Source organism: Caenorhabditis briggsae (assembly GCF_000004555.2).
Source record: "Caenorhabditis briggsae complete genome, chrX, whole genome shotgun sequence".
Classification (NCBI taxonomy): domain Eukaryota; kingdom Metazoa; phylum Nematoda; class Chromadorea; order Rhabditida; family Rhabditidae; genus Caenorhabditis; species Caenorhabditis briggsae.
Genome location: NC_013491.2, coordinates 19,716,258 through 19,727,810, shown reverse-complemented (window position 1 = coordinate 19,727,810; position 11,553 = coordinate 19,716,258). Strand labels below are relative to the sequence as shown.

The following is an 11,553-nucleotide window of genomic DNA, read 5'->3' as shown; positions in this document are numbered from 1 at the left end:
TTCTGAATAAAGACATCTCATTGTTTGATATGTCCCTCCAGCATGTACACTGCTCGAATATTTCTCTCTCAATCATTATTTTTAGATACGATGGGCGAAAAAAAAAAAAACAAATCAATGAAAATGACCGCAATTTGTCGTGATGGTGTTTGCGGACTGCGATTAAAAGGTTCAGTTACGTTTTAGGAAAATAAAGATGGTCGAAGAAAATAGCGTCAAACTGAAGAAAAAAAACTTGAGGTGAATCAAAAAACAATCGAATCTAAATAAAGGTGCGTTTTTTCATTCCGAAACTTTTGAATTGAAAAAAAACTGTGAAAAAAAAACAAAAAAGTGACTCTTCTCTTGAAAAAACAGTCCTATCATTAGATCGCCAGTCTCTACAAGTTCCCAATGCTCCGATCACGGTCCCAACTTCACATTTCGTTTTGAATCACACCCGGTTTACTCCAAAACCAGCTCCGATTCGGTTTTTCGGTTTGAGAAAATAACCTGAACCGAATTTGTCGAATGAGAATTCAGATCTGGCGCAGCTCTCAACACTGTAAAAGAAAGCAAGAAAAAGAAAAATCCAACCAAGGACTGTTATCGGAACGTTGGGTCCGGCCATGGCGATGGGATCGGCTGAACCCAAAATTTCTGAAAAGTGCATTTCCAAGTGGATTATTATGAATTTTCAGATATTTTTCGCAAAACCTTTAGTATTCTTAAAACTTATTGTTCTTTCCAGAGAATGGAGTAGCTCGGGAAACAGTGCGAATGAAAGAGAGCTGATGATAAGCTGAGGTTTCGCCGGACCAGGGTAGATACAATTTTTGGTAATTTACTTCACAACTTGGGAAAGGATTGCCGATAAAAGAGCTGATGAGAAGCTGATGACCTCGAAATTTTTTTTAAATATGCCCCTCGAGGAATTGAACTTGTGTGGGCGAGGATTGAGGGTGCGGCGCCGCTACCGACTGAGCCACGCGGGCAAAGAGAAAGCGCCCGCCCGAGTGCATACATAAGGGTGAGGACGACAGCTGTTCGCAGAAGGACATTTAGCGTTGTACACCGTTACGGTAAAATGCATACCTTAACTCCAAAAAACCTCGGAAAAATCTCCTTTCCCCCCCCCCCCCCCCCACCTTTAAACACTATTTTATGATCTGTTTTCAGGTGCTGAAAGGCAATCAGGCCGTCCAATTCTCCAGGAAGACAGAAAACAGAATCGGATTCAAAGATTGGAAATTCTGAAACAGGACAATCGTCCTATTGCTATATCCATACATCGTCAATTTGTGGAAGTAGATTTTTCATTCGCCGTCTTTGTCGTATCAAGATTCAATCTTTAAATTGCCATTCTTTTTAAAAATTCCTCTGTCATAGATTGTCCATTTTCCCCTAATATGAATTTTTAATTAATTTTTGAAATGAAACTGTTTCTCGAGGAATACAACCATATTTAGTCAGTTTTTCTGATGTTATCTGCTTTTCTTTCACATGTTTTCGTTTTCACTTTATCGGTTATTCAATCAGAAAGTTTGCGAAATTTCAAAAGTTAGGTTTTTTTTCGAAGAAAGTCACAAGTTTTCTCCAATTGAAAAAAAAACGGTTTTCCGTGTGTGCTGTATGATTCTTGCTGTTTTAGTGTCCGATCAACTTGCGATCGCCCGTAATAGAGAAAAAAATGGAGATAAAAATAAAGAAGTAAAAGACGCAATTCGAACGTCCGTGTATGCGTCTTGTGCATACACGCGCCGAGCAAAACCAGCGGAAAATTCATATCTAGTTTTGAGAAAATAAATTGTTGTAATTAGAATTGCAGATTGCTAAAAAGGAGACAATTAGGCAATATGAATCATCTGTTGTCCGAAGCAAATGTTGGAGTTCCTTTAGAATCTTAATACAAAAGGAACACTGGATTCTGTGAGACGCCAAAATATAATATTGAACATTGACAATTCACATAAATTAATTGTTTAAAACACAGAAACCATACCAGGCCAGGGATTTTTTTTGTTGGAAAACATATTAGGTCAAAAATGCCACCGGATTGATCCTGTTGGATGTGCATTTCATTGGTTTCACAATTTAAAGTTGCATTCGACCGCAAATAATTGAAATACTCATAAGGTAACATGTGCTCTTCATTTAATATTCAACCCGTGCAGTGATCTTCCCAGTGAATTTCATTCGAAAGCAATTTGCTTACTAATTGAAACAGAACTCGAAGAAAGGCACAATGAATTTTCAAAGAAATAGAATCTGAAAGGCTAATTATTTTATTTTGTAATTCCTCCACTCATAGTCTCAATATTGACCACCGACCTTTCAACTCCTTACGGTTCACTGACCATTCTAACCAATGCATCTGAAAAACGCTATGACTAACCCAAAATTATTAATTCATTCGATTCTGGTACTTTAACAGGTGCTTTTCTCTACACCTCCTCATTCATCGTGCAGAATAACGTCATTTGATATATCTACAAAGGCGCTTATGTGTACTCAAAGGTCGAACCTCCTTGTTTTGCACTATGGTGGGAATAGGAGCTTTTTTTTCGTTAGCATTTCTGCCTTTTTTTCTCTTCAGAACATTTTTCTCTCAATTGCGTTATGGGAATGTGTGTGTGTGTGTGCGGTTTTTTTTTGAAGAAGATTTTGTGTTAGTCAAGGTTAAAATCTCATCATGGAAAATAGCATGTTTCTCATTCAAACAGTGTTGCTCAATTTTTGGGAGGTATACTGTATCATCTCGTTTTTTGACAGCTCTTTTCAAAATTCTAAAATTTCTCGTTCCAGGAAAAAATATGAGATTCCTTCAAGACATTATCGCTGTTTGGTTTTATCTCCTTTTGTTTTGAAGAGATCTTGGAAGTTCGATGACTCCCCCCCCCCCACTCAAAAATTCTGTGCTAAGCCGTCCTCTCTTTGCTGCTCTCTTCTCCAATTTTTTTTTTCGTCTTCTCAGCTGTCCTTCATGTCCTCGTCATTCTCTTTCTTCTCGGAAAGCTGAAGCGAATCTCTTCGCACCGCCTGGCACCAAGCGCCTGTGTGGAGAGAGTCTTCCTCTCTGACGAAGCCTGATTCTGAGCCATGCGCTGCCTGGCGCCGTTGCTTATCTCTCCGCTCTGCTGTTCTTTTTTTGCCCGTCCTCCCACCACATCCACCATCTTTTTTTCCGCTCCTCCTACTCCTACTTCTCCGAGGACGGAAAGGACGATGAGGACGATGGCGTCCCATTCATTTCATTTTCTGGTGTGCCGATGTCAGTGGGACGCACCACTCTCGTCTTCAAGCGTCCATCTCAAACATTTTTTATTGCTTTCTGTGTGGGGCTAGCACGGAGAACTCTAGAAAATTAGATTGAGCTACGTTTCTCGTTTTATTCAAAAAGAAGGGTCTAATTCCGAATTCTTGACTTTTTTTTGTAGGGCGGGTAGCTTTACCCAAGAAACCTGATAAAATTAACTATTTTTTAAACCCCGTGCAGGTTTTGAAAAAATATTGAGCTCAGAAAGGCCGTACTGATTACTGTAACTTCTCATGTACACAGTATTCTTCCTAATAGAAACCGTCTCGATTTCTGTTAAACTTATTGAACATTTGTCAGCTGATAAGTTATTAATAAAATACCAACAATATTTTATCAGTTGAAAAGTTTTCGATGTCTTTCTGGGAAATCGAAATATTTGAACTCAAATTCAATGGTTTGGGTTGTCTTCTATCAGAGGAATTATGGTATGAATGGAACTTCATCATTTTTTCTTCTCTTCTGTTGTTTTTTTCAACATGACATCTTAGAGAAACTCAGAAAAAGGTCCTAATGAAATTCTCAGAAAAACATGTTTATGTGGTTATTCAATAGGTGTCCTACCGCCCTTGTTTTATGACAATTTTGTTTTTAAGTGCACTAATTATATGTTCTAGTATTGTTTGGGGTTGTGATTTTCGTTTTTTGTTTACAACTGAATTTGGTAATATTTTATTCAGTTTCATAGATCGGATTATTTTTCTTATCACCACCGCTATTTTCCTTTGTTTAGGTTTCTTTTTTTCTTTTTGAGTTCCTGTTATTGCCATCGTGATAATGAGATTTTTCGTGCCTCATGTATTCTTCCTATGACAACCCAAATTTCTATATTACAGTAGTCCATCTAATAGAAGCCAACATTTTATATTCAGTTTGAGCTCACTCATCTTGGTTACTTTGAGAGATAGTGAAAATTTGCTAACTAATCAAATATTATTGATATTGTGATAAACAAATCATCAGTTGGCAAAATTTTGATATCTTCTACGGAAACCGAGATAATGAAGCACAAAGTTGACAGTTTAGGTAGGCTTCTTTTACAGCAAAAACGGTATGTGTGAATTTGCTTGCTTATTTCGGAAACCGAGCTTTTGACAATAGCTCAACGTACAAATTATTTGTTCTGAAGTCATCTCAAGCAACTATTATAGAAAATTTCACTCGCGTTTTTTCCAGTTCAAAAGACTACGGTAGCCCTTAAACTCCACCCTTTGTAATCTGCTCTTCTAGACAACTACAATATAATCGCTTTAATCTCTTGAGACTTTCTTTTTTGTATTGAGCTCTTTCAGCACATACTTAAATTACAGTAGGAATTATTTGCCCCGCCCTTTTTTTACTTATTGCCTTCTCGAGTTTCTTTGGACTTCCTGTTTTGGTCGACTTGTTAATAACGAAAAACAGAAGGCATCTGAAAAACTTTTACGCATTTTACGTTGTTTTGGTTTTATCAGAAATGATGACTCCACCTGTCTTTTCCGCCTCCAGTTATACCAAGCAGCTTCCGTCTCTTGTCCTCTTATTATTCTTTTTTTCCAAACTGTTTCTTTCAGCCTCTCAGAATGGAGCTGGCAGACATGGATATTGTCAACTTCATCCAAAACATCCCATTCTTCCCAGGAGCTAACGATCGTGTCAGCAACGAGATCTACCGGATGAAAGTCGACATGGATCGTGTTCTCTCGACCTGGACCGTCGAGCAGCTTCGAGGCGTCTTTGCTGGTCTTCACGGTCACAGATACTACGCTGAGCAGCTGGAAGGCTGGTGTCTTGAGGAAATATGCCTGAATGCATTGAGAGTTGGAGGCCTGACTTTCTTGACGGATGCCATCTATCTCACTAATTTCGACTTGGCGGAGCGTTTGAGACACGCTAAGTTGAATGTGTTCCCTTATCTTGTTTCTCGGGAAAAGTTCTTTTGTCAAAAAAGCAAGACCAATCGATTGGCTCAGCAGGTGGCATCTCCAAACGACGCTGGAGTTTTCGATCTTCTCCGTCTTCCAACTGAGCTGATTGAGCAAATTATGAAACGAGTGAGTTTTGATCAAGAAAAGTTCAGCTTATTTTTGACTTTAAGTTAGAGGCTCTTTTTGTATCAAAGTGTATACCAAAGTGCAGAAATTAAAAACCACAATCTGATTTCTCCATACAAAGATTTTCAGTCTCCATACAAAGATGTTCAAAGTCTGGCGGTCAGTTGTAGTGCTACCAACACCATCTACCGGAGTAACAGCCTCAAGATGCTTCTCCCAGACATTGTAATGGTACTTGATTTCTCCAGCGGTGAGCTGACTACCCGATGGTGGTTAGCATCTGATAGGAAGAGATCTATTGGCAAACTCGACATGATGGACAAGGATAATGAGCATAAGAAAAACCAACTTCTCAATAACACCACTCTTCTCTATGTGGTCACTTCAGATGACTTTGAGCCAGAATACTGTGATGAAGTTCGCATGTTCGTGGGGAATCGCAACTTCAAAAGAGTTGTAGTCAAAGGATTGGAGTACACTGAAAACGTGAAGATGATGGTCGAGCTTTTCGAAAAGGATTCTGTTGAACTCGAGGTTAACAAATTGACAGAGGACTATGTTCCATTCCCAGATGTGAGAATTTGAGTGATCATACATATTAAGTTGAAATTCTTTCAGATCAAAACCATTTCCATCCGCGACAACCTCGACACTGTCCACAGTGAACGTTTGTTTGCTGCGAAACAGTTTATCAACATCTCCTGTGCCGTTTTGAATGTTGACTCTTTCCGGAAGGCGCTTTATGAATGGGATATTGGTCAGCGACAAATTGGTAGATGGGTCATCTTGAAGCAATTCACCATTTTCCAAACTCCATTCGGCCAGCGCCATCGTTATGTAAATGCAGGAGGAGAAAGAGGCTATTTGGAGTTTTTGAGCGAGTTGGACTGTTCACAAATGGCTCATGGAGAAATCACGGAATACGTCTATCGAACACTACCCTAATTTTTTTGTTCTTTTTCTCAATACACTTTATATATGTGCTTCTGCCTTTTATTGTCTTGATTATATCTTTTTTGCTAGTTCCAATTCCGATTCCTTCCCAGTTTCTGTGAAATTATTGTATTTCTTCTAATAGAAGCCCGCCCAAATCGTCAACTTAAAGCGCATATCTCGGTTCTCGGTTCCTATGAGAGTTATCAAAAATCTGCCAACTGATAAAATGTTGGTTATTTATAATGAATAATTTATCAGTTGACAACTTCTTGATATCTTTGATGGGAATCGAGATAATTAGGCTGAAAGTTAAGTTTTTCTGCGGGGTTCAATTAGCGGAAATACGGTAACTTGTTTTTTTCTGTATACAACAATTATAGAACCCCTATGTACAATTTTAACACAATTCTACAAAAAATTCTGTTTTTCCCAACCCAAACAAGCCTTTTTAGACTGTTTTATGCACGTTTTTTCCCGACTTGCATGTTTTTTCCAACATTTCTTTCCATTTGAAATCATTTCATAGTTTTCTTCATTTACCGATCTTTTCATTCTGCCCCATTCTCCGAATTTTTCAATCTGTCCTTTCCCCGGTAGTCATTCTAACGTCTCTAATTCTTCTTCTATTCCTATCTGCATCTCATTCGACATAAATCAAATCGTTTTTCTGAAAAAATATTTTTGTCTCTATAAAAAATTATTTCGTCTTGGTTCACGAAAAAAAGTGCTTTTGGAACTATAAATCGCGGAAACTAGACAGATTATACAGCAGAGGCAGGAATTATGAAAGTGCATGACTAGTCCGACCAACGTCTATATTCAATTCCCTTTGAAAAGTTAGAGGAAGGGACGAATCGGATATGTACGCTTTCAAATTCAAATATTCAAGGAGAAACAGCTAAATGAACTGATAAAAATACACCGAGAACAGCTGAAAATGCGTAGAATTGGGTGGTTGGGGGTATCAAGTGGTTGCAAATCCGAACTAAAGATTCAAACTATGTGATTTAATCCAACATTCCCATTGAGTTTAGCTTTTTCGCAGAAAATAATGTTTTTTTCTGTGAACATCACTGAAATAGCGCTCGTTAAAGAATAAACGCAAAGCGTCGCACATCATTTTGCAATGTTGCCGCCAGTGTGTGCTATTGGTACGGTTTCGAAAAATTTACCGATAAATTTACCGGTAACTTACGTGTCGTTTACCGGTAAAATTACCGGTAGAGTTACCGGTATATTTACCGAAAACTACCGGTAATTTTCAGGAAAATTTTCTGTTTTTTTTTTCAAAATTTGTAACCGCGACGATTTAGAACCTCGAAGTTTTAGAACCGCGACATTTTAAAACCGCGAAGTTTGAGAACCTCGACATTTCAGAACTGCGAAGTTATAGAACCGCGACGTTTCAGAACTGCGACATTTTAAAACCGCGTCACTTTGAAACCGCGACATTTTAGAACCGCGACGTTTCAAAACCGCAACATTTTAGAACCGCGACATTTTAAAACTGCGACATTTCAGGACTGCGACGTTTTAGAACTGACCATTTCAGAACTCTTGCAAAACTGTCAAAAAACTAGTGAAATAGCAGAAAAAAACATTCGTGTAGTCCTCGAGGAAAATAAACATTTTACCGGTAGCTTTCAAATTTACCGGCAGGTTACCGGTAAATTATTTGTAAAACCACCAAAAAGCCGTTACAGGTAAGTGAAAATCGGAAGTCACACACTGGTTGCCGCACACATCCTCTTTTTCCGTCTTCATTTTTTCCAGTAAGAGCGGGGAGCCTTTGTCTTCTCTTCTGCGCAACTGCTCCCGCGCGAAGACCACATATCGACTTTTCGATATCTGGAGTTTGTGTGCTTCCTGTCGTTGAATCTATTTTGAATTTTATATAGCTAAATTTTTATTTTTTTAGATCCTGCCTTTCGTCACTCGTCTACTCCACTTCAATCTATAAGCGTCTTCTAGCCAAATACAAAACTGTGGATATAATTTTCTTCGACTTCCAGAAAGCGTTTGACAAAGTTCCTCATTCTCTGCTACTTGAAAAGCTTGTCTCCTTTGGGATTCCCACACCATTCTGCAGATGGTTCAAAGACTTCCTATCCAACCGGACCTTCTCGATAAAAGTAAACTCTCACATTGATCCCACTCGTCTCATCATTCCATCCGGTGTTCCCCAAGGATCGGTTTCCGGTCCATTATTATTCCTAATTTTTCTCAATGACCTGCTTTTTTTGCTACCTCTATCCATCCACTTTTCGGTCTTCGCCGATGACATTAACATTTTTCATAATTCTGCTCCTATCATTCAAAAATCCATTGACATCATTTATACGTGGTCCGTTAAGAATTCTCTCCCTCTTGCCACTTCTAAAACATCACTTCTTCAATTAGGCTCTCTAAATCACCATCATAATAATACCATAGACGGCTCTTCTATTCTCCCGTCCTCCCAAGTCAGAGATCTTGGCCTCACCACCGACCCGCTTCTTAAATTTGAACAACACATTCTCAAGAAAATCGCCCTTGCCATGCTCCGATCTCACCAACTACTTAGAACTTTCCGCTCCAACAATCCGCTATTCTACGCTGCGCTTTTTAAAACTTATGTATTACCGATCATCGAATACTGCTCTGCCGTCTACTCTCCACCCCCTTCTTCCAAGCTTTCTCTTAAATTAGAACGACCTCTCCGACACTTCTCCAAAATATTCCTTCTAAAGATGTAACATCCCCTTCTCCTCCTATGAAAATCTTCTCAAAATCATAAACATGTTCTCCATCCGCCATCGTCGTCTCAAATCTCAGCTTTTTTTTTACTTTATAAATTACTTAGCGGTGCCTCTTATTTTCCCAATCTAGAATCTCGTGTCTCCATTTCCTCCTCGGCCCGTCACCCCATGTTACTTATATGCCACCACCCCAAAATCAACGACTATTTTGCCCAAACGATTCCGGTTTGGAACGCTATTGTAAGGAACTGCCACACTTTTTTGCCTCCCTCAAAATTCTTATCACTTCTTGAGATCTCGATTACCCGTTTCTGACTTGCCCTCATCCCTGTTATCTTGACACTATTTCTCTTTCCCTTCCCCAAACTCTTGCGGGTTAGTCCTTCTTAGCTTCGTTTTATCATTTTCTTTTCCCGGTTCCCATCAATCTTTATTATCTTCAAATCTTCGAATAAACGAATATAAATAAAAACGTCATTAGACATTCAAGTCAATTTCAATGGAAATTTTACCAATTTCCAAGTTCAACATGGATTGAAGACGCTCATCCCAGACACAAACATCACTTTTACGGTCACTGGATTCTCGACACCACCAGCTCCAGTTCACAGTGCAAATTTTACCAAGCGATGGCCCATGGACGGATTGGAACAACAATTCGGCTATACATACACTCCTGTCTCGCAGGCCGGAGCGCCGACCCGTGGAATGGTCGGAGAGTTTCAATGTGCTACTTACAAGGACGCTGTCAATTGATGCGCTTCCAACACCATGGACCAGCTCAATTGGAGGTCCCATCGCCGGAGGAGATGCGCTTCCAAAAGCATGGTCCAGCTCAATTGGAGGTCCCATCGCCGGAGGAGATGCGTTTCCAAAACCATGGTCCAGCTCAATCGGAGGTCCCATCGCCGGAGGAGATGCGCTTCCAACACCATGGACCAGCTCAATTGGAGGTCCCATCGCCGGACGAGATGCGCTTCCAAAACCATGGTCCAGCTCAATTGGAGGTCCCATCGCCGGAGGAGATGCGCTTCCAACACCATGGACCAGCTCAATTGGAGGTCCCATCGCCGGAGGAGATGCGCTTCCAAAAGCATGGTCCAGCTCAATTGGAGGTCCCATCGCCGGACGAGATGCGCTTCCAAAACCATGGTCCAGCTCAATTGGAGGTCCCATCGCCGGAGGAGATGCGCTTGAGATAATTTTGTAAAACGATTTGTTTAAGATTTAAATAAATCTGTTATTCAGAAAGTTTTGGATGTGTTATTTTACAAAAAGTGGTAATGACATATTTTCTACTTCAAAAGGTGAGAAATCCTTCTCTCAGATTGATCTGGCCGCAGCATTTTTTTTCAGATTGAACTTGATGAGCAATACGCGTACAAAGGATTATATCGGTACAATCGTCCACCATTCGGAGTCCAATCAGCTTCAGGATCGTCTCAGCAAGTATTCGATTCGATGATTACTGGTTATTGCTAGGATTCATTCTATTCTACGAATCATTTATCAAGAAGTCGTTCAAGCTTCTCTCATCGTTGGATGCCCTCACCAAGAAGGATGCCAAGTTCCAGTGGGCTGCTCAATGTCAACCATCATTTGATCGCGTCGAGTAAGTCTCTCGTCCCGCTTTGCTCATGATCTCGCATTGTTTTTTTCAGATTGTTCCGAGAAGACAATTCACTACATCAGCAAGACCCTCCCGTCTCCTCGAACGAACTATTTACAGTCAGATTGAGAAAAACGCATTTGATCAGTGCTGTCAGAAAATCAAACAAATTCCTCTATGGTTGTCATTTCACGTTGAAGATGCACCACAAACCATTGCTCTCAATTTTTGGAGATAAAAAAGTATCTTTTTTGCAGCGCGAACCGTCTTCAGCGTTGGCCAATATTCCTTCTCAACTACGACTTCTTCACTAAGTTCATCAGCACTCATAATTTTTGATTGTTGCTCTATCATGACTAATTCCTGATCAAATCCAGCAGAAGTAGATTTTTCTCTTCCGTATTTTTTTCCGAAAAAAGAGAGAAAGAGCTCAGTTTTAATGTCAAAAAGTGAAAAGAGGCGTATTTCAGCTTTCAGATGATATATGTCACCACCCGTATCGCCACACCCGAGTTGGGGTCTTCCCTAGTTAGTCTGAAGAAAACTTAGAGAGTCAAATGATTGAACAGTAGCCCAACGCAAAAAAAAAAAAATAAAAGAAAAAAACGTAATAAGATTCGTAAATCCGGCGGATACTCCCACTGATCACTTTTTTGTAGTTTTTTTTTGTTTTTCAAAGTATGAATATTGTTTGTATCATCCGCTGACTAAAATTTTCAGAGTTTTAACCAACGATTCTCCTTTTTATCAGCAAAAAACCTCAGCTTCAGATTGTGAAAACCGTAACAAATGGTCCCAAAAATTGAAGCCTGAAATGAAACTCCGACCCAAAGTTTTCGGAGAATTGCTTCTTTTGTTCGATTTTTTTGGATTTAGTTTTAGTAACAGAAACCCCAAAAGTTCAGCAAAAATTTGAAACACCCTGAAATTCCAATGTTCCGA

At 39.6% G+C, this 11,553-nt stretch overlaps 2 protein-coding genes across 2 annotated transcripts; both read left to right on the top strand.

The window, feature by feature from the left end:
- Window positions 1–4,857: 4,857 nt before the first annotated feature.
- On the top strand, window positions 4,858–6,273 carry CBG07348 (the record flags this gene model as incomplete). The annotated part of the gene is made up of 3 exons (XM_002645645.1): window positions 4,858–5,328; window positions 5,458–5,901; window positions 5,947–6,273. 3 exons carry the CDS (start codon window positions 4,858–4,860, stop codon window positions 6,271–6,273), a joined length of 1,242 nt encoding a protein of 413 aa, XP_002645691.1.
- Window positions 6,274–9,631: 3,358 nt separating this feature from the next.
- On the top strand, window positions 9,632–10,204 carry CBG07349 (the record flags this gene model as incomplete). The annotated part of the gene is made up of 1 exon (XM_002645646.1): window positions 9,632–10,204. The coding sequence occupies one exon, from the start codon at window positions 9,632–9,634 to the stop codon at window positions 10,202–10,204; it is 573 nt and encodes a 190-aa protein (XP_002645692.1).
- Between the last annotated feature and the right edge of the window lie 1,349 nt (window positions 10,205–11,553).